At 37.2% G+C, this 27,734-nt stretch overlaps 2 protein-coding genes across 26 annotated transcripts in view; both read left to right on the top strand.

The window, feature by feature from the left end:
- The window catches only part of LOC138755198 (CLIP-associating protein 2-like), a 378,019-nt gene extending 352,152 nt beyond the window's left edge, over positions 1–25,867 (top strand). For all 24 annotated transcript variants that reach the window (XM_069920727.1, XM_069920718.1, XM_069920728.1 and 21 more), the window contains 5 exons: positions 970–1,163; positions 8,867–8,995; positions 13,642–13,848; positions 21,506–21,622; positions 25,510–25,867. In XM_069920727.1, the coding sequence (XP_069776828.1) occupies positions 970–1,163; positions 8,867–8,995; positions 13,642–13,848; positions 21,506–21,622; positions 25,510–25,596 (734 nt within the window). In that variant the 3' untranslated portion in view covers positions 25,597–25,867. The remainder of the gene's footprint in view (positions 1–969; positions 1,164–8,866; positions 8,996–13,641; positions 13,849–21,505; positions 21,623–25,509) is intronic.
- A 94-nt stretch (positions 25,868–25,961) lies between these two features.
- LOC138755199 (upstream-binding protein 1-like) overlaps positions 25,962–27,734 on the top strand; it is a 131,663-nt gene continuing 129,890 nt past the window's right edge. For both annotated transcript variants that reach the window (XM_069920731.1, XM_069920729.1), the window contains exon 1: positions 25,962–26,365. In XM_069920731.1, the coding sequence (XP_069776832.1) occupies positions 26,286–26,365 (80 nt within the window). In that variant the 5' untranslated portion in view covers positions 25,962–26,285. The remainder of the gene's footprint in view (positions 26,366–27,734) is intronic.

The raw sequence follows: 27,734 nt of genomic DNA, 5'->3' as shown, positions 1-27,734 counted from the left end.
TCCGAAAATATTGTTTATCTGAAATAGGCCTGTCCCTTCCATTTCGGATAATTAAAGTTGTACTGTACTTGGTCTTTCTGAGAACTATATTTCTGAATCGCCTCATCTGAATGCCACAAATCTGGTCTTCAACATTTTGTGGATATCTTGGTTGATCCAGGCATCTGGTTAGGAGGAATACATACAAATTCTACAAACTTAATTCCTTTCTGGTGCAAAAATATAGTTTCTTAGTTATCTGTAGCTCTGGTAACCTTATTACCAATGAGATTTTTCATTGATAGAGTGATCAGACTGGAGACGGGAATGAATCATAAACTTGCCCATCACTTTCCTGTTTTATGTTTGTTTAATGTGATGCCTAACATATTCCATCTGCTTTATTTACTGTTGTTCACAGATTATCCATGTCTCTTTCTTGTGCCATATTACATAGATTAATACAATTTACAAAATAGCTTTGTTTCTTGGTCTCATCATAGATAGAAAGGTACAGTAATTGGCATGGACTTGGTAGGTAGAGGGCCTGTGTCTGTGCTGTATTATGACTTTGACATCATCCTTGTCAACATTGTGTTCCATCCTGCTGGGTGAGCTGTCCACTTTGCTCCTGATTTCACTAATTTTCATTACACTTTGGTAGCTCTGTTACATTTTGAATGTAGAAATCTGACAGTCAAATATTTTTCTTTCTATTTCAATTCAGTCCTTTGAAAGAATTGAGTGATCTTTGAACTGCTTAACACTGAGCAGTTTCGTTAGAACTATTCTCATTTTTCAATTGTTATTTGTAATGCAGATGGTGTGTTTTCTGTCTCTTAACACTCATTATAATATTGAGACAGAAGTTAAAGTTATATTTGTGTGTTTTTGTGAAGTGCTTTTTTTTGTATGTAACAGTGGAATCTAAACTTTTTCTGCTTTCGTGGTACCAATTGTGGGGGCATTAATGTTGACTTATGTAAACAGATGCTTCTTTGGACCAGTCTGATTTGGTTGCGGAGCTGCTAAAGGAACTTTCGAATCACAATGAGAGAATAGAAGAACGCAAAGCAGCAATGTATGAACTACTTAAATCAATTCAAGAAGAGTCATTGGGAGTGTGGGATGAACATTTTAAAACTGTTTTGCTGCTGCTTCTTGAGACACTTGGAGATAGAGAGGTTAGTTAAATATTTTTACGTGAATTCTTCATTATAGTGTATTTCTCTTTATACTGTGTCTTAGTCTTTGCTTGTTTTGCCTGCCCTTTTCACCAGATTATACTCCTTGCCTTGATCTTAAGCAGTATCTCAGCACTCTGCGGGATTACACTTGTGTTCTCATCGATCATTTCTTCCAATGGGAAAATACATGCCCTCGAGTTAAGATTATCAGCCCAAATCCCAGGTCCGCTCTGTGAAATAGTGCTATTCACAATTTTCTGCAGTAACCTATTCCCAATTTATTGTATCAGTCTGCTCCCATATACATTTTTTCCTGTTGGTTTTCATCATTTACTTGGACATTGGCTTCCAATTAAATGGTAATTACTATACAGAATAGATTTAGTTTTTGCTTTTAGTAGCAAAAGTATATTTAGTACAAAAAGTGAAACCAAATTCTGTTTAATTTAACCTTGCAGCTGTTGCTCTACTGTTTTTGTTGCAAGGGTGTATGGGTCCTTGTCTTTGTAGAGAACAATGAGAGAGAAACAGGAAAACCTCCCTGGGGGATACTGGAAATAGCAAGGAAGAGAGCCAGAATCCATGATCTTCCTCTGGAAATTCAGCAGACCAAACTTCATTGTTCCTTTCAGTCCAGTGATAATCCTGATGAACCTGTCATGTTCTGGTGCATTAATTGTGAAATTCTATGGGGCAAGCCACATTTCCTCAGATTTTTAAGCACTTGGTACTTGGTAAATCTACCTGGTGTACCAAAAAGCTCATTGAAGTCAATGGGAAAGAAATGACTGGCAACAGAAGGTACATGGTTATGAATTTCCTTTTTTATGTAATTTAATTCTGTTACTTTACATTTTTTAAATTATTTTTGTTCATTTCAGTTTTCCATACATTTTTATGAACGTTAAATCCAGCAAAAGCTTTAAATGTAAACAACAAACTGTCAGTTAGTCTGGAAACAGGAAGTAAGTGGAGAGAGCCATCTGTCTAAGTCCTGGCCTTTGTGCTCAAAGTTGCAAGATTGAGTTGGAGTGGTGCAAGCATCTATCTCACTCTCTTTCTCTTTCCCTATCCTTCTGTCTCCCTTCCTCCAGCTCCCCACCCCTTCCCTTCCTTTCAGTATCAGAAGTTACCCTTCTTAGTCCTCTTTCCCTATCACTTTTCAGCTTCTACCCTCTTAGCTGTATCCACCTATTACCTCTCAGCTGTGAACTTGTTCTCCTCTTCCTTCCTCCCTCTTCTCTGCTCCTCCTTTTATTCAGACATCTACCTGTTTTTTTCTTATACTTGACAAAGGCCCAGGCCCAAAATGTCGATTACCCTCGACTTCCTGTGGACGCTGCATGCCCTGCTGAGTTTCTCCAGTACATAGTGTATTGAGCCTTGGCTCCACCCCCTTCTACCCTGCTCTCATCTCTTCCATCCCTCACCTTTATATTCTGTTCGTCCATATTCCCAACAAAGGGCTCAGGCCTGAAACAGCAACTGCCTTTTACTTCTTTTGGATGCTGCATGACCTGCTGAGCTTCAGCAGTTTTGTATATTGCAGTAGACCACAGTATCTGCAACTTTTCTTGTTTAACATCAAGAGCCTGATAGCTGTTGGAAGAAACTGTTTTTGAACCTAAAGGCTTCTATAGTTTTTGACCAAAAGTAGCAATGAGAAGTTGTGACCAGGGGGCTTAAGAATAAACGGGAGGAGTCACGTGATGGAGTAGTGGCCGGACGGTGAACTCCAGCCCTCTCCAGAAAAGTCGGAAAAAATAAAGGAAAACACAAAGGCACAAAAATAAAAATTAAAGTAAAGTGAGTATAAAGGTGGAAAGAAGATGGCGACGAAAAAAGAAAAATCGAAACCAATGGTAAGAAGAGAGGAAGAGAAGACAACGGAAGAAGAAGGAGAAGGCCTTACCTGTTCGAAGAGGCCCGCGGTGGAGAGAGAAACCCGCTCCCTCAGGTCGGTAGAAAGTGGACTACAAAAATGGCTCGCTGAGCCGAGTAAAAGTGCGCAACCGCGCATGCAAAAAAACACACCGACGGGAGGGGTGACCAGCTGGGGAGTCGATCTCCACAGCCGGCAACGACAGCTGCAGAACACCTGCAGCAAGAAGAGAACACAGAAGACAATGGAAACAAGAAAGAAGAGAAGAAAAGGGCAACAAAGAAACAACAGATGGCCAACCCAGAGGAAGAAGAAGAGGAAGAGTACAGTGAAATAGAAGAAGGGAAAGGCAAGATAAAGGATATACTTTCTCTTGTTAAAGGATACATGGAGTCATTTAAAGAATGGCAGACACAGGAATTTAATGATTTAAGAAGAAGAATAAACAACACAGAAGAGAAAATGAACAAAATAGATATGACCTTAACAGAAATGGGAAAGAAAATGGACAAGATGGAAGAGCGGGCAGTAGCAGCAGAAATGGAGGTAGAGGACTTAAAAAAGAAATTAGAGGAATCTAATAAAAAAGCTATAGAGACACAAGAACTGCTAGCTCAAAAAATAGATATAATGGAAAATTATAACAGAAGAAATAACATAAAGATAGTGGGCCTTAAGGAAGATGAAGAAGGCAAGAATATGAGAGAGTTTATAAAAGATTGGATCCCCAGGATCTTAGGATGTCCAGAACTACAGCAAGAAATGGAAATAGAAAGGGCACATAAAGCATTGGCCTTTAAACCACAACCACAACAAAAGCCAAGATCTATTTTAGTAAAATTCCTAAGATATACTACAAGAGAAAAGGTACTGGAGAAAACAATGGAGAAAGTAAGAGAGAACAACAAGCCACTGGAGTACAAAGGGCGAAAAATCTTTATTTATCCAGATATAAGTTTTGAACTCCTGAAGAAGAGAAAGGAGTTCAATACAGCAAAGGCGATTTTATGGAAGAAAGGGTATAAATTTATACTAAAGCATCCAGCGGTATTGAAAATATTTATTCCAGGACAGCAAAACAGACTATTCTCGGATCCAGAGGAAGCACGAAAATTTGCAGAACAATTACAAAATAGACTGAGAGATGAAGACGTGTAACGAGAGTACAAAAGACTGCGAACTAAAAAGAGAAGTTGTGACCAGGGTGATGGAGGTCCTTTCTAATGTTGGCTTCCTTCTTGAAGGACCTGGCTGTGTTTGTTACCTTATGGAGCCTTCTGCATTACTAGGTATTCAAATTCCCAAATCAAGTCAAGTTAAATTTATGGTCATCTGATTTTACAAATACAGCCCGACTAAACTGCATTCTCCGGTCCACAGTACAAAACATGCACATACACAACCAGTCATAACACACATACAAACAAACAATACATATGCGGGACAAATATTTCATCTATGCAAATAAATAGGCCTGCACCTGCACCTGTTCACGTTTCTGACCCATGACTGCATCGCCAGATCCAGCTCCAACAGTGTCGTCGAGTTTGCAGACGGCATAACAGTAGTCGGCCTCATCAATAATAACAATGAGTTGCACTACAGAGAAGAGGTGGAAAATCTCAGGAAATAGTGCGAGAATAACAACCAGAGTCTCAACATGGACAAGACGAAGGAGGTGATCGTGGACGTCAGAAAGACCAGAAACAACCACCCTCCACTACATATCAACAACTCTGTAGCAGAGAGAGTAGATAGCACCAAGTTTCTTGGAGTTCACTTAGTGACCTATCAGGGACACTCAACAGCGATTGCACTTCCTGAGAAGACTGACGCGGGCAAGGCTACCAGCCACAAGTATGTCAGCCTTCTATAGGAGTTCTATTGAGAGTGTCCTGGACATTACTGAGAGCTTTACTGTATGGTTTCAGCAGAGAAATGGATCGGAGGTTAATCCACAGGACCATAAGAGTAGCAAAGAGGATCACTGGAGTCTTCCTCCCCGTCCCTATCGATATGATCTACCGGGACAGTTGTTTGAAGAGGGCTCGCAAAATCATTGAGGACCCTTTCCACTCTTCACATAGCATCTTTCAGCTGCTCCCATCAGGGAAGAGATTACAGGGGTATCAGAGCCAGCACCACCAGGCTGAAGAACATCTTCTTCCCACAGGCAGTGAGAATGATGAATGACATGAGGAACTGCTCACACTAACCATCCAAGACTCTCATTTGTGCAAAATCTATTTATTTATTTATTTAGAATAAATACTTCTGCATATGTATTATTTCTTTATGTGTGTCATGTCTGGTTGTGTGTCTGCACGTTTTGCACTGAAGACAGGAAAACGCTGTTTCGTTGGGTTGTACTTGTACAATTAGATAATAATAAACTTGAAATAAATATTGTTTTGTACAAGTGAGAGTCTTAGGTGGTTAGATAGTTAGTGTGAGCAGTTCCTTTATTTTCTTGGCAAAACAACCAGACAGTTTACTTTCCTCACTGTGTCTTTAGAGGTTTGATAGAGTATTCAATAACATACTAAATCACCTCAGATTCCTTCACTTACTTCACCTCTTTCTTTATCCTTCTATCATCCCCCCCACCCCCAGCCTTTTCCCTAATATCATTATGTATTGGGCTTGTTCTGTTTAGACTTTGTTATGCTTAAATGAAACCATACAGCAGTTCAAATAATTCTCCAATTCAAGGATCAGTGTGAAGAATTTAAATATATATTTTTACAGACAATGTAAGCTGAACATAGAAAAATGCAGCACAGTACAGGCCCTTTGGCCCTTGATGTTGTGCCAACCTATATATTTCCTAAAAAAAAATACCAAACCTTCCCTATTCCAAAACCCTTTATTTTTCTTTCATTCATGTACTTGTCTCAGAATCTCTTAAACACCCCTATGGTTTCAGCCTCCAACACCATCCCTGGCAAGGCATTCCACGCACCCATAAATCTCTGCGTAAAAAAAAAAACTTACCCTGCTGTCTCCCTTAAACTTCCCTCCCTTTACTTTGTACTCATGTTTTATGGTGTTTGCTATTCCTGCCCTGGGAAACAAACACTGACTGTCCACCTATGCCTCTCATAATCTTGTTGACATCTATTGGCCTCCTATGATCCTTTTACACTCAAGAAAAAGATCCCTGCTCTGCTAACCTTGCATCTTAAGACTTATTTTCCAATCCAGGTATCATCCTGGTAAATCCCCTCTGCACCTTCTCCATAGCTTCCACATCCTTCCTATAATGAGGTGACCAGAACTGAACACAATACTCCAAGTGTGGTTTCACCAGAGATTTGTAGAGTTGCAACATGACCTCTCTACCCTTGAACACAATCCCCCTATTAAAGAAGCCCAGCATCCCATAGGCCTTCTTAACTATCCTATTAACCTGTGCAATAACCTTGAGGAATAATTGGATTTGAACCTCAAGGTCTTACGTAACCGACCATTAACCCTGTACTCAGCCTTATGGTTTGTCATATATATATAGTTAGAATCACCCAGAATATCCTTGCAGCCCTTTTCAAATAACAGCACAGTATTTGCCATTCTCCTTTCATCCAGAACTTCTCCTCAGCGATGAGTTAAAAATGTCTGTCAAGGCCCAAACAATTTTCTTCCTCCCTTCCCATTATTTTCTGGGGCGCACCTGTTCTGCACCTGGAAATGTATTCATCTTGATACAATCTAAGAATGTTTGTCTCCGCTACTGATGAGGACATGCCCTAGGCTATCTTAAGTAATCTCCCTCTCCTCCCACTCTGTTTATCCTGTTCAACAGTAAATAAATTCACAAAATATTTGAAATCTTACCCATCTCCTCTACATCTCCTCCTGATTCTTAAGGGGATCTTATCTTTCCCTTGTGACTCTTGTTCTTAATGCATTATGAACTCTTTGGATTATTCCTTGCACTGTGGCCAAGCCATCTCAACACCTTTTAGCTTTCCTTTTTTCTTTCCCCTCTGTTCCTACATTTCTTGTATTCTAGAAAGGATTCCTTCAAACCTGTCTACTTTTCCTGGAAACAACACCTCATATTTTGTCTGGGCATTAACATCGACTTCTCTGGATTCCAGTAGTCTGCCCCCATTTCTTGCTGTTTCCCTTTCTCTCTATATCCTTTTCTCAGCTCTGCATTCAGAGAATCACCACCTCTCCCCAGATCAATTCTCACCTTTCCTCTCCTGTTTTCCCATTAATGTTCAATTATGGCCTTTTGGCTGTTGGCCTGTGCTCCTCCTCTCCCTTTCTTCCCTCCTCCCCTAGCCTTTTTATTCAGGCACCTGCCTGCTTTTTGCTCATACTTTGATGAAGGGTTCAGCCCAAAAACTTTGGTTATGTAGTATATCTTTCCTGCCTTTGGACTCTGTGTGACCTGCTGAGTTCCCACAGCTCTTTTGTCTTTTTATTACAATCACAACTGCAGACTTTTGTGTTTCATTGCCTTTGTGTTTCAATGCCTTTTTATTTCTGATCTGTGCCTCAAAATCTCTTGTTAACCAGGATTCCTTCACCCTGTTATTCCTGTCCATTTCCTTACTAGTTTAAATTTAAATTAAATTTAAATCTCCAGTTTAAATTCCATATGGAATATTTTGGAGGATCAAGAACCAAGAAAATGTTCAGCCTGGACTTTCCTTATTACACTCTTAAAAGCCTCCAATTTAAATACCCCCCATCCCAATCACAGATCCCATTGTAGATGTATGATCATAATAAATGTTATGAGCAATATTACTGTCAAAGCTGGTGGCTGTAAATGAGAAATCAAGTGAAAGCGTTTCAACAATGTGGTCTTGAGACTCCTGCTATCAAGAGCAGCTAATCAACAGCACATTTAATTCAGGGAACCTCTATCACTGCATTTTTGAAACGTGATTGTAAGTTGGAACTGCTCACAGGAATCATTATATTCAGGCACAAAAGGAAAGATTGATCGATTTATGGATATTAAAAGAATATAGGACAGGAAAATAATGTTTGAGGTAGGATATTAGCCATAATAATTTTCATGCTCGGAACCAATGACCTACTCCTGTTCTAGTTAATGATAAATTGCTGTTCACTTTCCAAAAAATTCAATGTGCGTAGAATGCTTTCTGTTTGATTGGCTCAATGTTAGTGATATGTTGAAGTCTTTATATATTTTTCTTTAAAAAAAATCTGCCATGGCATCCTAATCTTTTTTTTAAACTTTATTTATTCATTCAAAGTACAGATAATAAATAACATATATAACAATAAACCAATAAACCATAAACATGAATGTTATACTTTATATATAGAAAAGAAAGAGAGAAAAAAAAAAGAACTGCCCCCCCCCCCCCCCCCCATTTCAGCCAACTCTCCTAAGGAGAGCCATAAAGAGAAGAAAAAAAAATAAAAAATTAAGCATACAAATTAAGATCTAATCAATGTAAATCAAAATGTAAATATTCTGAATATAACAACCACTTATTAATAAAGAAACTATAGTTATCACGCAAAACATATGTAATTTTTTCCATTATTAAACAATATTTCATCTCATTATGCCATCTATTAATATCTATCATATTCGTATCTTTCCACGTACTAGCAATACATTTTTTTGCTACAGATAAAGCGAAATATACAAAAGCAAGTTGAAACTTATCTCTAATCTTCAACTAATTATGATGTGAAACTTTTATTAGCTAGAAATTTCAAATTCTAAAATATTCAGACTTGTTTATCTCTGTGCACATTAATTGTCTGCAAAGTATTTGCAGTAGAAATTTACTAACCTTGAGTTTCTGTTCTCTTCATGTAACAGCCTACAATCAGAGCATTGGCACTGAAAGTTTTAAAAGAGATTTTGAAGCATCAGCCAGAAAGATTCAAAAATTATGCAGAACTCACCATCATAAGAACACTGGAAGCTCACAAAGATCCCCAAAAAGAGGTTAGCATTACTGATCCTTTTGAAAATGAAGAAAAAAAAACCAAAATCAGTCTGCTTTGTTGTTCAACTGCAAGTTTTTCTTGATAACCCAGACAAAAAAATTTTATTAATGGTATAATTTTTTTTAATAAATTTCTTTTTATGTTCAATTCAGGAAGGGCTTGAAAAAGGTCATGCAAAAGTATTGTAAAGCAAAATATGGGTGGAAAATTACTGGTATAGACAGATGCTTGGAAAACGATTAAAAAAATTAAAAGAGTAAAACATGGATTAGATGTCTGACTGGTGGAGTGCTGAAGGGATCGATACTGAACCCACAGCTGTTTACAATAAATGTCAGAGATTACAAACAGAAATCAGTTGCAATATATCTACGTCTACTAATCCTACAAAGCAGTGTGGGGTGAGGGAATACAGAAAGGCCTCAGGGACATAAAGACAAGTGAACAAATGGAACATGATTTAAAAACATATGAGGTCATCTGCTTGTTGGGAATAATAGAAAAATGGACTGTTTTTAAATGATGAGAGATTGTAAGGTATTTGAAGACACCTGAGCATTCATTCCTGCACATGAATCACTGAGCATTTACATACTGTGGGATTATTATGAGCTCCTGTTTTAGTAAAATAGGATTATCACGATAAGGGATAGTATAGACAGGAGAAACTGTTAACATTTAGCATTTCACACAAGCACCATCACAACACGAGTCACAGCCCAGTGACAATTTAATACATTGGAAGAACTGAGGGAAGGCTAGTCACAGTCTGTACCAGATTCAATTCATTTCTAAAGATATTGTGATTTTGCAGGGGAGAACCATTCTGACGGCTGAAGAGAAAGCAGCTCTTGTGGCCAGCCATTTTGTGGAATTCAGAGCAAAGCCTCCTCTGGGAATGACTGGGCCTTTTTGGTGGATTGACCTGTGCCAGGAGGGTCTTTTGGGAAGCATAGTGCTTCATTTTGATTGTGAATAAAAAGTGAAGGTCACTTGGGGAGACTGGTACCAGGGTCTTGGAAGCTTCATGGAAGCTGCCCAAAATTCTGTCAATCTACAAAAGAATCAGGAGTGCTGTGACCACAGCTCGTATAGATGGGCATTTCTTCAAAAGCCAACGCAAGGAGAATCCGTGAGCCTGTAACAGCCACAACTCCAGTTTTCCCATCAGTTCAACATTAATTCTGAGCATCAGATTTTAAAGATCTGTGCTTCAACACTGAATTTTTAAAAACTGAACTGTGAAGTAACTTTATACTGTAATGGATTGGGTATATAACACATACACTAGTACGCCTGGCCATAGTTGAGGATATATTTTGTGTTAAGGATCATTTAAGAGTTATAAATTAAGAGTTAGAAATAAAATTAGAGTTTTAAAATGAAACAGTCTGGTTCATTCTCTATTGCTGCTTGTTATGTGCAGTTCATAACTGTATTGTATGTTGATCTTGTAAATGGACGAAAACAATAGTACCTTGTTCCAATTATATATAGCCCTCATGAGACCTTGTCTGGAATAATGTGTACTCGTCTCTTATCTCAACCTAAAAAAAGATGTACTTCTCAAAGAAGGATTGCAGCAGAGATTTACTTATTTGAGATTAAGCTGACTGTTCCCACACCCTCTTGAATTTAAATTAAAATATTGATGATTGGAGTTTGATAGATGTGGGATTGTATTTCCCCATAACAATATCTGAAACCATGTGTCAGAGTTTCAAAATCAGGGGGGGGGCAATAAGAAGGGAGATGAGGGGAAAAAAATAGATTTACCTTGAATTAATGAATCCTCATGATTTTCTAAGCAAGAGCACTGTGGAGACTCGTTGTTGGGAGTATTGAAGACCTAGATAAATAGATTATTTTTAATATATTAAGAAATATGAAATTACATAGTATATGGAACAGTACTGTGCAGGAACAGGTCCTCACAATGTCCAAATCAAACTAAAACTCTGCTGCCTGATCTGTTATCCCTCCATCACTTTCATGTTCATATATCTATCTCAAAGTCTCTTAAATGCTACTTTTGTATCTGCTTCCACTACTAATTCTGGAAGCCCATTCCACCAATATTTGTGGGGGAAAAAAATGCCATGCATATCATCCTTAAACCATCAGAGACATTAGTATCATTTAAGCCTTGCCAATTTCAGTGTACATTACACAAGGAGAAGATACCTGCTGTGACAACCAACTCAGGAAAATGTTAACCTTTCAGGTGAAGCAGTTCATTTTTCATATCCCTTTTTAAATAAAAAAAGAAAAATGGAATTTCTATTCTCGTTGTGTGCATTTTCACTTTCAAAAGACATAGTACCTTTGTTAGATTCAGCTCTATAGAGAATTGAAAGGGACTGAAATGTACAGCAGCACTTTAATAAGATGCAAATCATTACTTGAACTGTGCAAAGCAATTCACATGAAACACAGTTTAAGCAATATCTTTGCTTTGTAATGTGTAATTGGTGCTTAAAATAAGGAGAAATAGCAAATTTATCATTACCATGGAGTTTTGTACTGTGACATTATTTTGTATATCTATGTGTTTTAAACGAGATAAATTGTGGCAGATTTTTAGTTCAGGTCACATTCAAACACTTCAAAACAGACCTCATTTAAAAGCCTGGAGCTCTGCTCAAGCCAGACAGGCCCTGCTCCGAGTAACTTTCCAAGAACTTTGAAGAGTGCCCAGGGGACTTCACTAATGGATTGTTGTTTTGAAAAGCAACAGACGAAAGAACTTGGAGGATTAGGTCCGGAGCCACAGGCTGTCTGAGTGTAATTTGGTGCTCTAAGAGGGTCATATGGTTTTCCAGGCAGAGAGAGTCAAACCGTTTTTCTCTGTGCGTGCGAGAGGACTCAGTTCAACCGTGCTACATTTTCAGCAGCAGTAGCTGGGACTGGAACATGAAGAGCTGGCAAACTTGTGGAAAAACCCCATTTGGAGGATGGGTTGTGAGTTCTTAGTTCAGTCTGGTCAAAGCCCTTATGGTCTGTACAAGAGGAGAAGACTGGCTGCCTAATGTTTCACTTGAAATAAGGGAAACAAAAAGGAACTCTGTGGTGACCTGAAAGAAAGAGGTTATCATCTGGAAAACCCTAAGGGGGCAAGCTCCTTTAGCAAGACACTGATGTGGATGATTAGAAAAAATTAGTTTGTGTCCAGCGAACAACAAATATCTCTCTCAAAACCGACAAGAACCTTCCTGAGCAGTAACCATTTACCTTTCAAGCACCAAAGCCTGGTGAACTTCATAAACGTTAAATTCTGTGCACAGTACAAGAATTGCCTGCAACTAGTAAACTTGGAGGAATGAGAAGTGAAATTGGACTGTGAATTAAAGAACTTTTCTAAACTTACACACACATAACATACACGTGTGCTTAGAATTAGAAGGGGATTAAGTTAGGTTAGTTAAATCAATAGTAATAAGTTAAAGTTTGATTGTATTTTCATGTTTAAAGATAATTAAAAGCAACTTTTGTTTAAGTAACCATTTGTCTTGGTGAATTCCTGTTGCTGCTGGGATTTGGGTCCTCTGGGCTCGTAACAGTACATTCTTGTTAATATTTTAGAAGAAACACTAAGTGTGGGGGGAAAACATAATTTCATCATGCAAAGGTTTTGACAGTTGTTAGAGAATTTTTAATGCTTATTTTACTTTTGCCCAAAATAGGATAAGCAAGAGCAAAGTAAGAAGTTTGAATACACAGAATATTAATTATAGACTTGAGATTTGATGGTTAATTTCAGAACATGTTATTGCCAGTATTTGTTTTGGGTCACAAAATAAATAATACAATTTATTTAACTTTTTTTATGGTTGATGAATGAAACAGGAGATTTGGTGGGGGGGGGGGGAAAGTTACTTGGGCTGTTACATCCACTGAGGATTGCTTGTTCCAACTGCATTGTGGCCTTCCTTAAGATTAGTTTTATGAATAAGCAAAATGCATGATAGGCTACCATTGCAGCTACATCAAGATTCCTTTATTGTCATGTCATAAAACAGGTGTAATATTACACAAAAGTTGCTTTCGTCTGTCGTAAGTCAAACAGATTTGCCATCAGCAGAAATTGCTGGACACCTCTGAGAATCAGAGGAAGAAGAAAAGCAAAAGAGAGTCCTCCCAGAGTTACCGAGTGCCTGTGGATTTGCCTCCAGTGCTCCCGCAGCATCTGCAGTGATACAAATTTTGTCCAAACCATTGGCAGCCAGATCCAAACCTCCAGCATGATCAAGAAGATTTCGGCAACCTCGGCATTCTCTCATATCCCAGTTCCAATCCTTTCAGCCAGTCTTGAGCCACTGTCTAGCAGTCCACAGCCTGGTGTGAGTCCTTTGACCACAATTGCCAGTCGAACACAGCCTTTGTGGGTTCCTCGTCTCGAGTCACCAACAGCAAATCTGACACCAGGAAAGTTGGAGCAACCAATGAAACTGCACTTGCCCATTTGCAGATGATTTCTACTTTAAAGAAGGGATAAAGATGTATATTAATCATACTGCACATTTCTATGTGTATGTTGATTATTGATATTCCACCACTGCACTGGCACCTACTTAATATCAGTGTAATTAATATTGTGATACCACACAAGATTCATTGAATTCTAACATGTTTGTTCTTCACTAGGTTGTAAGAGCTGCAGAAGAAGCTGCTACAGCCCTGGCCACATCTATCAACCCTGAGCAATGCATTAAAGTGCTTTGTCCTATTATCCAAACTGCAGAATGCCCCATCAACCTCGCAGCGATCAAAATGCAAACCAAAATCATCGAGAGAGTCCATAAGGAGACACTGAACCAGTTATTACCAGAAATTATACCTGGACTGTTAATGGTATGTAACTATACTGAGTTCCATAAAAACAAATTGGTCTCTGTTGAAAAATTGAATGATAGGTAGATTATTGGCTTCATAATATCATCGTGTTGAGATGGTAAACTGACTGAGTTTGAATGGGATTTGGAGGACTTGAAGAGTGTAACGAACTAAATCAGCAGCAATTATTAATAACATAAAACTTCTTACTTTAAACTTAACCCCGCTTTGCACAAATGTAATTATGTCCATGTGTTAAAACTAGGACAATTTAAGCTTCATTCTGAAAAGATGATTTTAAAGTTTAATCTCAGAAAGCTTTTATGTTGGAATGGTTCAAAAACAATTATGAAGTAAGTGTGGGGCATCAGATTTCTTTAAATTGTTGTTCAAAAGCAATAATGAAGTATTTTGAAACATCAAGTCATCAGACCTCTAAAACTCACAATGTTCTTTTATAAAGTTGTTTTCAGAGAAATGTTTCTTGATACAAATGATTTTCTTTCTTACTTGGAGATTTTAGAGTCTGTGTTCCACATGAAGAATCTCTTTTCCAAAGAGGCTATTTTCTTCCACGATAATTTCACAAACCCAGACAAGGGTTACATAAAGTGGCCATACGAAAATGGACCCAATAGAATTCTGTCCTCTTTTCCAGAGACAGCGGAGTGGTCCTCCTTATTTCAAAAGCCACTTATACAGTGTTCCCCTTTCTCCAGGAGTAACACACAATAGTGCCTTTTTTGGTTACTGTATCTTCAATCCCAAAGCTGTCCTCTTTTGTCAAAGAGACTGTGAGGTGGCTCTTCTTTTTATCTACTATGATAAGGATACTACAACGCAGAACAGCAGCTCTCTCTCTCTCTCTCTCTCTCTCTCTCTCTCTCTCTCTCTCTCTCAGTAGAGGCTACTGTTTTTCAATCTTGTCTTTTACAAGATGGTCAACCTTCTTCTACCTAAAATGCCTCTGGTTCCAGTAAGATGTTTCTTCTAAAATTCTCATCACATGACATGTGACATCATTTCTGTTTCATTTCTCCAAAAGCATGAATTATGGCAGATGGTCTTTTGGAAGTCATTTCACATGTGTATGCTGAAAACATTTCTTCCAGAAGTTAAAATGGATCAGACTTTAATTGTCTATTAATCACCCAGCAGCTGCTCCTGAGAAAACACCTATTGTTTTTGAGTTTCAATAAAAAAACCATTTCAATCTTTTTAACCAAACAAGCTTCTAGCAGAACAGTGGCTTTACAGACTTATCATCTTCACAAACCTTCCAGTTTCCATTTCAAAATGTATAACGGTCTGTGGTGTCTGTAAAATGCAAATGTGCCCTCTCTACCCAAAACTTCCTTTGCTAAGAAATATATATTTTATAACTAACGATTTTAACTTTAAAGATTAATATAAACAGAAATCCGTTACAACTGAGTTGGTGGTACTATTTATTAGTATATCCATGAACTAAAATTTGCCTGTTCATCATTTTTCCTCCTCCTTCTTTCGTGTTGCTTTTCCTTCCTTATCTCCTATTTCCTTTTTTTTTAGTTTTGCTGTCTTTCTTCTCTCTTTTGCTATCTCTCCCTTATCATTTTGATTCCTTCCTTCACATTGGTCCTATTTTCTAACTCAGCTTGAATTAAAAGAAATGCTTTGTCTTGACGACTTTCATGCAGTAACATCAGAAATTGATTGGTGTATTATTATGAATACAATCGTCTAATTTCAATCTATCAATTTTATGATGTTAGATTATTTCCATTTGTATTTTGTTTTATTAATCTACTAATTACACATTATTTGTGGCCCTAAGCAATTCATCCCTTTTCAAAGAGAAATAGCCTCTCATTAAGCATTTTACCAAGGATTGACAGAAGTTTATACACCACAATTGTTGCAAGGAAAATAAGCCTAACATACAAAGAAAGAGAAACAAGAGTAGGCCATTTATCCTCCTACAACTGTTGTGCCATTCTTTAAGACCAGGCATCACCTTCATGTACTAAACCCATACCTCTGGAAAATCTTATCATCCAAAAGACTATCAATCTGTCTTTAGTCTATTTAATATCTCTGCTTCCACAGCCCTCTTGAATAGGAAATTCATACAGTTCACCTCTTTCTGGGTGATGAAATTTCTTCTGCACTCTGTTCTGAAAGTTCAAACCCAAAGTTATAAACATGTTATCCAGAGAAATGTATTCTCTTTGTTGACCTCGTCTAGCTCCAAAGATTTTATTTTATGGCAATATGTTTAATCTGTTTATTCTCATATGTTAAACCTCACTAAATCAGTTATAAATGTTATGAATCTTACAACATAGTTACAAAATAAAAAATGAACAAATATATGTTGAAAATCTATTAATAAAAAAATTTAAAAACTAAAAATAACTACAAACTACAAAACAAAATCCTAGTGACCCACCCTCCCTCCAAATTAATCTAATCCCAGAACTAATATATAAAATACTCATTGAAACTATTACAAATAATTAAATAGGATTGCATCAGTTAAGACTCAAAGACCTCAAAAACATCATAGTTATATTTTTAGGGAAAACTTCACTGACCAAGAAAAAATATTCTTTTATAAATTCATAATTTTAATTTCATTATTTTTGCATACTGACCCCAAATTTGCAAAAATAAAAAATATTTATCCCTTAAACATTTTTTTCTAATGGAATACAGCTTTGAATTTCAACATACCATCTGTCTAATGTTAATGAAACATCAGATTTCCAGGTTTCAGTGACACAGTTCTTTCCTATTACTAAAACCAACATAACAAGCTTTAATTGAGAATCTGACAACAATAATTTAGGAGTGACACTTTCAAAATTTCCTCTCAAAAACTATTCCGGATTTAAAGGAAAATTCACTCCCGTTAGCCGTTGTAAAAAATTTACTAATAGAAACCCAAAAAGAATTAACCTTTAAACAAGACCACGTAGAATGAAGGAAAGTTCCAATTTCTATTCCACTTCTAAAACACTGATCTAAGAAATCCGATTTCCATCTACTCAATTTCTGAGGATTAATATAAAATTGATGTAAAAAAATTATCATACATTAATAGTATTTCTCATAACTTTTTTACACTAATTCAGCCAAACTTGTTGATCTATTATCATGTCCAAATCTCTTTCCCATCTTTCCTTTGAATTAAACAAACCTATTTTAGGTGTCTGTTCTTGTAATAATATATGTGCAATTGAAATAAATGTTTTAACCATTCCATCAACCGTAATTTGTTCCAAATTTGAAAGATATTTTAAAATCATTTCTGGTCCCATTTTGTCTCTCAAAAAAGCCCTCAATTGAAAATAACAAACTAATGTGTTAAAAGGTTTCCCCTATTTAACCATTAACTGATCAAAAGACATCAATCTATTCTTTCTTTGGCTTGGCTTCGCGGACGAATATTTATGGAGGGGGTAAAAGTCCACGTCAGCTGCAGGCTCGATTGTGGCTGACAAGTCCGATGCGGGACAGGCAGACATGGTTGCAGCGGTTGCAGGGGAAAATTGGTTGGTTGGGGTTGGGTGTTGGGTTTTTCCTCCTTTGTCTTTTGTCAGTGAGGTGGGCTCTGCGGTCTTCTTCAAAGGAGGTTGCTGCCCGCCGAACTGTGAGGCGCCAAGATGCACAGTTTGAGGCGATATCAGCCCACTGGCGGTGGTCAATGTGGCAGGCACCAAGAGATTTCTTTAGGCAATCCTTGTACCTCTTCTTTGGTGCACCTCTATCACGGTGGCCAGTGGAGAGCTCGCCATATAACACGATCTTGGGAAGGCGATGGTCCTCCATTCTGGAGACGTGACCAGCTGGATCTTCAGCAGCGTGGACTCGATGCTGTCGGCCTCTGCCATCTCGAGTACTTCGATGTTAGGAATGAAGTCGCTCCAATGAATTTTGAGGATGGAGCGGAGACAACGCTGGTGGAAGCGTTCTAGGAGCCGTAGGTGATGCCGGTAGAGGACCCATGATTCGGAGCCGAACAGGAGTGTGGGTATGACAATGGCTCTGTATACGCTAATCTTTGTGAGGTTTTTCAGTTGGTTGTTTTTCCAGACTCTTTTGTGTAGTCTTCCAAAGGCGCTATTTGCCTTGGAGAGTCTGTTGTCTATCTCGTTGTCGATCCTTGCATCTGATCAAATGGTGCAGCCGAGATAGGTAAACTGGTTGACCGTTTTGAGTTTTGTGTGCCCGATGGAGATGTGGGGGGGCTGGTAGTCATGGTGGGGAGCTGGCTGATGGAGGACCTCCGTTTTCTTCAGGCTGACTTCCAGGCCAAACATTTTGGCAGTTTCCGCAAAACAGGACGTCAAGCACTGAAGAGCTGGCTCTGAATGGGCAACTAAAGCGGCATCGTCTGCAAAGAGTAGTTCACGGACAAGTTTCTCTTGTGTCTTGGTGTGAGCTTGCAGGCGCCTCAGATTGAAGAGACTGCCATCTGTGCGGTACCGGATGTAAACAGCGTCTTCATTGTTGAGGTCTTTCATGGCTTGGTTCAGCATCATGCTGAAGAAGATTGAAAAGAGGGTTGGTGCGAGAACACAGCCTTGCTTCACGCATTAATGTTAATGTTAACAATCCCCTAAATTAGAAATTCCCTTTTTATACCATATATTTAAAAAAGGATTATCTTTTGAAAAAAAACAACAAAGGATTAATTATTGTTTTTTAATTTTAAAATATATCCATCAACTTCTAATTTAACTTTATTCCAAATATTTAACTAATGTATTAATATCAGAGCTTCCTTATCTACTACATTATATTTAAAATCCTATAAATCGAACACTATCTGATAAATGTTTCTGCTGTAAACAAAAAATTGGTATAATTAGACATTCAATGTGGACATGTGCAAAAGTAAAAACTTTTGGGTAGGATTTAAATTCAAAACTAAATAGAATAACAAAAAAAACATCAAAGGACCCAAAAATTTTCCTGTTAAGCAATATAAAAGATAAAGAGTTACAATTAAAATTTGATAGACCTCAAAAACAATTTATTTTGATTGCATTAGCGGCAGCGAAAAAATGCATAATTATAACCTGGAAAAAGGAAAAACCTTTGAAAATACAACAGTGGTTGTAGATTACACTTTCCAATCTCTCATATTTCCCTATTTCAAAGCATGTTATCTTCACAGAAATGTAAGGACGATATTCTGAATTACTATCTTATCACTCCAATAAACCAAACTTCATATTTTCAGCTGTAACTAGTTTTAATTCATTGATATAAGCATTTTGCATAACTTCGCATTGAGATTTTCATAACAATGGATAAACAAAGCATTCAGCTATATTTAAAGACAACAACATAAAACAATAAAAAATAAAATAAGATGAACTCAAAGAAAAGCCTTTCAATGCTTATGTCTCCTTCATGGTTCTTCAAAGAATTAAAGCAAGCTCCCCCAATCCTCAGATACTATTTTTAAAATTTTTATTTTAGATAAATCATCACAAACAGACAATAATTTACTACATCAAGATACATATATAGTATGATCAATTATTTATATCTATATATATATATATCTATATATATCTATATATATATAACTATATATATATAAACAACATCCCAACTAATGCCCTCCCTCTTCCCTACCCCAACTATAAAGAAAGAAAAATTAGATCATTATTTAATCATAAAATTTTATAACTAAAAAGCTTCTTGGCTGCAGGAACGAAAACATAACTCGAGTGGACCGAGACCTCGTACTTTAACATCAATAGCTTTCATGTAAGGGCTCCAAACTTAAGTTTTAAAAGAAGCCTAAATATGATGACATATGATGTAATAGTAAATATGATATCACTACAAAAAACAATTTTCCTTGAAGGGATAGCCATAAAATTAATTATAAATCAAAAACACAAGATGTTAACCTTTACATTAGAAAAAATAACCTATAACTTAAGAGACAATTACGCTCAATTTGAACAAATCAGTGACCCATATATAAAGTTTATTAGTAGCCGCCAATTTTAACCAACAACTCATAATGAGACATGTTGTACTTATGTAAATAGTGAAACGTAATATTTGGATGACACGCTTTTTCTTTTATTCTTTTCTTTTCTGTTTCTTTCTTGGGGTAGAGAGGGAGGGGGGTGGGGGAAAATAGAAAATGTCAACATGTACATATAAATACTGAAACTATATATATTTTTACTGATTTGGTACATTGTGACATATTAAATAAAAATTTAAAATAAAAAAGATGTTGGTGAAATCTCATTCTGTGCAGCTCTGTTTTTAAATTTTAAATTTAATATTTTTATTTACATTTTAAATTTAGACATGAAGTACAGTAACAAGCCATTTCAGCCACAAGCCTATGCCACCCAATTACACACAATTGACCTATAACCCCTAGTATGTATTTTTGAATGGGAGGAAACTGGAGCACTTGGAGGAAACTAACGTAGCCATGGGGAGAACATACAAACTCCCTACAGACAGAATGGCATTCAAACCCATGTCCCAGTCGCTGGTGATAACTGCTACACTAACTGTGCCCCTATAGTCATCTTGCTTATGGTATTTCCTAATTTCAAAGCGTGTCATCTTCAAGGAAACATGAGGACAATATTCCGAATTACTATCTTTTTAATCCAATAAACCAAACTTTGTTGATGCAGCTTTACATAGCTTTAATTTGTTGATAAAACAGATAAACATTTTGCATAACTTCACATTAAGAGTTTCATAATAATGAATAAACAAAGCATTCGGTGATATTTAAAGACATAAAGATATTCAACTTCAAAGAGAAAAACAAGAAGAAATTTTAAAAAATAAGACAAATTCAAAGAAAATTATCTCGAGCCATTATCTCGAGCCCACATCTCCTTCATAGTTCATTGAAGAATGAGATGTAAGTTCTTAGTCTGCATGGATATTACAACATATTATGTCATAGTCACTATGGTACCACTATAAACTACTTTTTCTTAAAGAGATAGGCACAAAATTAACTAAAAATCAAAAACACAAGGTTTTAACCTATACATTGTTGAACAAGGATGTAATTAAGCTCGAGGATATGCAGAACAGATTCACAAGAATGTGCTAGGATTGGAGGGTTTGAGTTATAAGGAGAGATTGAATAGACTGGGGCTGTTTTTCCTGGAGTTGAGGCTGAGGGATGACCTCATAAAAAAAACATAAAATCTTGAAGAGCATAGTCACAGTCTTTTTCCAAAGGTAGAAGTGTTTAAAATTAAAAGGCATAGTTTAAGATGAAATGGGAAAAATTAAAAAGGGATCCAAGAAGCAAGACATTCACACAGAATGCTGCTTGAAGAGGTGGTAGAGACAAAAGACTATTATGTTTAAAAGACACTTAGACAGGGACATGGACTTCCTCAGTTCTTGTAACATTCTCCCATGAATTGAAGTCATTTTATCCACAAACCAATCTTTCAACCACCTATTTTACTCTTATGGACACACAAAAATGTGCATTTTACCCAAGCAGAAATTGAGAGATTAATATCTTTGTCGATCTGAATAATCTTTGTTGCTTATACATTTTCTTCAAATCCTTTTTGGGGTGTCTGTGTCATTGGTGTCATTACAATTGGATCTCTCCCCTCTCCCTCCAGGTCCATTTTTCCTAAACATTCGAAATTGTCTTGTTTTGCAGGGTTATGACAATACAGAGAGCAGTGTTCGTAAAGCCAGTGTGTTTTGCCTTGTCGCCATTTATTCAGTTATTGGTGAAGATCTTAAACCCCATCTTGGTCAACTCACTGGCAGCAAGGTAAACTGAATGCATAATGTTTTAATATATATTGTACATGATATACTAGGACAAAAGATGTTGCCATATAACCACTTACAGCACAGAACAGGCCAGTTCGGCCCTACTAGTCCATGCCATAGCAAATCCCCACCCTCCTAGTCCCACTGACCAGCACCCGGTCCATACCCCTCTAGTCCCCTCCTATCCATGTAACAATCCAGTCTTTCCTTAAATGTAACCAATGATCCCGCCTCGACCACGTCTGCCGGAAGCTCATTCGACATCCCCACCACCCTCTGCGTAAAGAAATTTCCCCTCATGTTCCCCTTATAATTCCCCCTTCAATCTTAAACCATGTCCTCTAGTTTGAATCTCCCCCTTTCTTAATTGAAAAAGCCTATCCACATTTACTCTGTCTGTCCCTTTCAAAATCTCAAACACCTCTATCAAGTCCCCTCTCAATCTTCTACGCTTCAGAGAAAAAAGCCCCAGTCTGCACAATCTTTCCCTGTAACTCAGACCCTGAAATCCTGTCAAAAAAAAAAATTATTCTCGCCATCAATAATTCAGCTAGGTGGTCAGCTAATATTTGTATGATTTTCTTTAAAATGTATGAAGAGGTATTGAAAGTTGAATTATTGAATAATATCACTGACTGGGCAATAATATCATTAACCAGACTTATTTCTGCTCAACTGTTGCAAACGAGAAGTGCGGGGAGATTTCAATCACCAGTATAGTGGTTATGAACAAATTTTTGAAGAGTTGTGAGTGACAGTTTTGGAGATTTTGATGCATTTCATCCTGGGCACTTCCTTCAATTCAAATCGTAAAAGGAGAAAAGAGCAGATGTAACTTAATTGTTCAAAAGGGAGAGAGAGGCATAAAGCACAAAACTATCAACCACTTAGCTTGGATTTTTCATGGGACAAATATTAACAGTTATGAACTTGTTACAGCAGATAATCAGTTACCTTTGTTTTGTGAAAGGGAAGTCGTGTTTGACCAATTTATTTGAGTTAGAAGTGATTTGTACTGTTGATAAAGCTGGATGTATTATACAGCTAGTCAATCCCCAGGTCTATCAGGATTCTTTCAGTAAGCTGTTTTCTCTGTAAATCAGAAACATCTGTTTTCTGTAGTAATCAATAACATATTGTTCTACATTCATTTGTTAAATTTCATTGAATAATTGTTCTTGCACTAGCATTTAAAAAACTAATAGAATAATCAACAAATACTGTGCTCCAGGGATTCATGCTGGGCCCTCAACTTTTTCAATCTATATAAATGATTTGGTGAATAATTTTGCCAAATTTCTTGATGACACAAAGGTGGGTAGGAAAATATTTTATTAAGAGGTGGCTTCAAAGGGATAAAGATAGATTGGATGAGCAAAGGTCTGGTAAATAAATGGATTATAATGTGGGAAGTAAAAATACCATGACAGGATTGGATTTAAAACTACAGCGTAAATCATGAAATAGTGTCGAGCTCTGAGGTTTGGTAGTCCACGTGCAAAATTTTCAAAAGGCTGGTATTCAGGTATTGCAAGTAATTATGAAAACTAACAGAATATTATTAATTATTGGAAGGGAAATTGAATACAAAAATTGAGAGGTCATGCTTCATTTGTATAGTCCATTGCTCTATCTCCGCAACTTAAAACCAACTTGTTTTATCATTTTTCCAATGCCGATGAAGAGTTTTTGACTGAAATGTTAATTCTGTTTCTCTTTCCACAGATGTGGCCTGACCTTTTGAATGTTTCTTGTATTTTCTATTTTATATCTGGTATTTATGATTGGATCATTGGATAAAATATTTCAAAATTATTTGAAATAGGAGTATTTTTATGAAATCACATGCTCATATTCTTAAGAGGGTTTCGTGCTTCATTTGTGAAATAGTGGAGTTCCAAGAAACCCATATTTCCACAAGGATGAAAACCAAGAACAGCAAGTCTAATCAACTCTGAATATCAAGCAACATTTAAGAGTTTGATTAAGGAAGAAACAGAAGTGTAGAATAGCTATAGTCTACTCCAAAGAGTAGCATAGAGGTCTGCAAGATTATGAAAGGCATAGATAGAGTAAACAGCCAGCACCTTTTCCCCAAGGTAGGAACAGCAAACACCAGAGGGCACATGTACAAAGTGAAGAGAGTTTAAAAACTTACCCCTGATGTCTCCCCTAAACTTCCCTCTCTTCACTTTGTACATGTGCCCTCTGGTGTTTGCTGTTCCTACCTTGGGGAAAAGATGCTGGCTGTTTACTCTATCTATGCCTTTCATAATCTTGCAGACCTCTATGCTAACCTTGCCTCATAAGACTTATTTTACAATCGAGGAACATCCTGGTTAATCTCCTCTGCACCCTCTCCATAACATCCACATCCTTCCCAAATGAGGTGACCAGAACTGAATGCAATACTCTGTGTGGTTTCATCAGAGATTTGTAGAGTTGCAACATGACCTCTTGGCTCTTGAACCTAATCCTCTATTAATGAAGTCCGACATCCCATTGGCCTTCTTAACTATCCTCTCAACCTGCTCAGCAACTTTGAGGAATGAGGGAGATCCTGTCTGACCATTTTGGTTGTTTTAAGAAGCAACTATGTTTATAGATGACAGGAGTACAATTGCTGCATCAATATCTCTGATGAAAAATAGCCCACAAGATTAAAGCCATAGGATCCTTGGCAAATTAGATCCAACATTATTTTTACAATAGCAGACATGGAAGTGATGGTGGAGGATTGCTTTTATGACGAGTGGTGTTTCTTCGGAATTCGCACTCGGATTCTTATAGATTGTGAAATGCATGCTAGGATTGGTATGTTTGAAGGTGACACAAAAATTGGGTGTAGTTATGATTAATGAGAAGGAGAGTCTCAGACTGCAGAAATATATTAATCGGTTGGTAAATTGGGCTGAATGCTAGTTGATGGAATTTAATCCTGATAAGTGCAGTGTGATTAATTTTGGAAGATCGGATAAGGGAAGAACACACACACTGAACAGTAGGGCTCTAGAGAGCATTGGGGGTGGGAGGGGTGGAATTGGGTCCTTATTGTATGCCCAAAAATCCCTGAAGGTAACATCACATGTACTTTGGTCAATAAAGGAGGCCTGTGGGATGGTCGTCTTCACAAGGTGGGACATAGAATAAAAGAGCAGTGAAGTTGTGATACAACTATATAAAACATTGATGAAGCCATGTCTGGAATATTGTTTGTTTTACCTGCTTAAAGTGGAAAGAGTGAAATTGCTGTGTCTACTGATTATTTGCTCTCTCCTCTTGTCAACCCCCCACCTGCCCTCACATCTCAGTTCCATCTGGGCTCTCTTTATTACCACCATTCTCAACATCTCTACTTAATAGGAGTCAAGCACTGGCAGCCTTTTACTTCCCATCAGCCACTCCACCCCTGTATGATTCATCTTCTTCCACCTAACTGATTTGTTTCTCTTGCCTCCCCCTCCCTTTGTCTGGCATCTGCCAAATCTCTGCCTCTGTCCATCACATTTCACCTGTACCTGGTTTATTAATCTCATTTGCAGCCCTTATCCCACCCCTCCAACCCTATCCTCTTTACTACATCTCAGCCTTGGTGAAGAGTTTCAGCTCAAAATTACAGCCATTCATTTTCTCCTATAAATGCTGTTTGACGCGCCCCCCCCCCCCCCCAACCCCCACCTTGAGTTCATCCGGCAGGTTCTGTTTAGCTGGAGTTAGGGCTTATTTCTGTGTTGTATGGACTCTAAGACTCTGATGTTGGAATTAAGTTCTGACTTACTATCCTAACATTCTGAACTCTTGACTTTTGTGGACATATACACATCTGCAGCACTGTTTAAATCAAGTTTATTGAAAAAAGTAACCTTTATTTGTTTTGTATTTCAGATGAAATTGTTGAACTTGTATATTAAACGTGCACAAACTGGCTCCAGCACAAGTGGTTCAGCATCAGACCTCACTGGTCAGAGCTAGAGGTAGCAGCTGCTTTAAAATAGGTCTTCTGCCGAAGGAACAACTAGCTCTTTAATGGAACTTGCTTCATCACAGCTGTGTACACCAAATGACTTCCCTCAGTCTGCATGTGATTGTTGCAACAAAATTTATTCCAGATCAGAGGAGACAGTATTAGTCAGTCCAGATAACACTCAAACCTTCTCACCCAAGGTCTGTGTCTTCTAATTAAAGTTTACCAGTATTACCGTTGTACAAATAAAATTCAGTACTAATCATGATTACAAAGGAATGCATTTAGCTTCAGAAAAATTCTTTTTCTTCTCCCCAGCAACATTATTGTTTCCTTTTGCAACATAATTTGCTTCTGGTTAGATTTCACAAATAATCACTGACGGAGAAGCCTCTGGTAAATCAGACTGGAACCAGATTGAAGCAGAAACAAACAGCCTTGTTTCGAGCGCATGCTGTCATAACAAAGCTTTAGGGATTGTAACTTTGTTTCATGCAAAGTCAGTACTAGAATTATCTAGTTTTGTCTGTGTTACTTACCTTTTCACCTATTTGCTCTGCTGTTCCTTCAACAAGAGTAACACAAACTATTCCGAAGGAAGGTGGAAGAGTTTAGTATTCCTGAGAGCAGGAAGCCAACTTGGGGCGCTGTTTGCATAAGGGTCTGTACAGGTTATATAAAGCTTGTACATTTCCAAATGGATATGAACCACACCTGCCATCACGCCTTCTTCAAGCAGAGTGCATCGGAGTGGAGTGCTTTACACAAGCATACTCAGTATGTAACATTCATATTTAGTATGTATTTTTTAATTTCTACTAAAATGCAGGTGTTTTCAGGTAGAAAAGCCGTTGAGGGGTTTTGCCTCAGCAGTAACTTTCAGTAAGTAGACAGCATTTACAGTGATAGTACTACTGGCCTGCTTGTCTGTATTGATTTTGTTTGGATGTTCCAGGAATCTAACATCAATAGCAACTGCAGTACAAAAATCAAAAGATTTTGATGGTGTCCATTGTGGAAAGGAAGTAAAATGATAAATAGAAAAATAACAGCAATTGGCATTAGTGTTTTCTTTCTCCTGTTGCAGATGGGTGTTTATTCGACCTGCTAAGTTCCACTTTTGGAAAAAAATACAATCTCCTATTAATTAGTGGCTTATTTGGGTCAAACAACTCCATCATAGGACTAACATTGAATGACTTGTTTAAGTCGTTAATGGAACTAGTTTTGTTGCCAGTTGTTCATTGATGGTAATATTGCTCATGGAGCTGGGTTTGAGAAGTCCAAAGCTAAAGTGAATGCATCTAGTGAAATGAATTCAAATTGAATGAGCAAAACATAAATTTGGTTGTTGTTTTGCTGCTGTTAGGAAGTTTCTCTTGTTTTATGAAAAATTTATAGAAATTTATTTAAAGATTTTAAGGGAACTGTTTAACTGTAACTGCAGATTTTTAAGCCCCTGCATCAAGAATATAGTGGTACGTGAATGTTTATTTGAACTACACTATTATTTGATGTATTTATAGTTATGTGCTTACAAATGTGCATACACTGGCAATAAACTGTATATAACATCACTCTCTCATTCTTGCGAACAAGAGTGATTATTTAATCTATTTTTGAAAAAAATTGAAAAGAGACCAAATGGAGAAAAACTGCAAAATCTTATGCAACTTACAATTGTCATAATGGAGAAGATTTAGTCATTTGTGCCATATGAATTCTACGATTGTTACCCAGTTGAGTAACTTTCAGTTTTTTTTACTTCAATTGAGGCTCAGTGATTCATAATAGTTGGAACATTTTTGGCTTTTTATTATTCTGCTTTTTGCAATTGGTCTTTTGTAAAATAATGCTTAGAAATGACCAATGCAATCCATCGAACAGATGATGAAAGCTTAGCTTAATTTTGTTAGAGTTCCTGCAAAAACTGTATAGTCAATATATCTTTAATGTCAAGATAGGTCATTCATCGACCCTGCTGTTTCAGATTTGCAGCTGATGAATTGGCCTGCATTTATTGGGTGATGAACATATGCTAAACTTTAGTGACATTTGCATTAATCCCACATTTGTGAAGGTAATTGGGTATGCAACAATCATACAGACCAGACTATATACGGACCAGACAAATTGTGACATTAGA

The sequence above is a fragment of the Narcine bancroftii genome, chromosome 2, assembly GCF_036971445.1.
Source record: "Narcine bancroftii isolate sNarBan1 chromosome 2, sNarBan1.hap1, whole genome shotgun sequence".
In the NCBI taxonomy this organism is placed as follows: Eukaryota; Metazoa; Chordata; class Chondrichthyes; order Torpediniformes; family Narcinidae; genus Narcine; species Narcine bancroftii.
The sequence above is the reverse complement of the archived record's forward strand: the minus strand, read 5'-3'. Positions and strand labels throughout refer to the sequence as shown.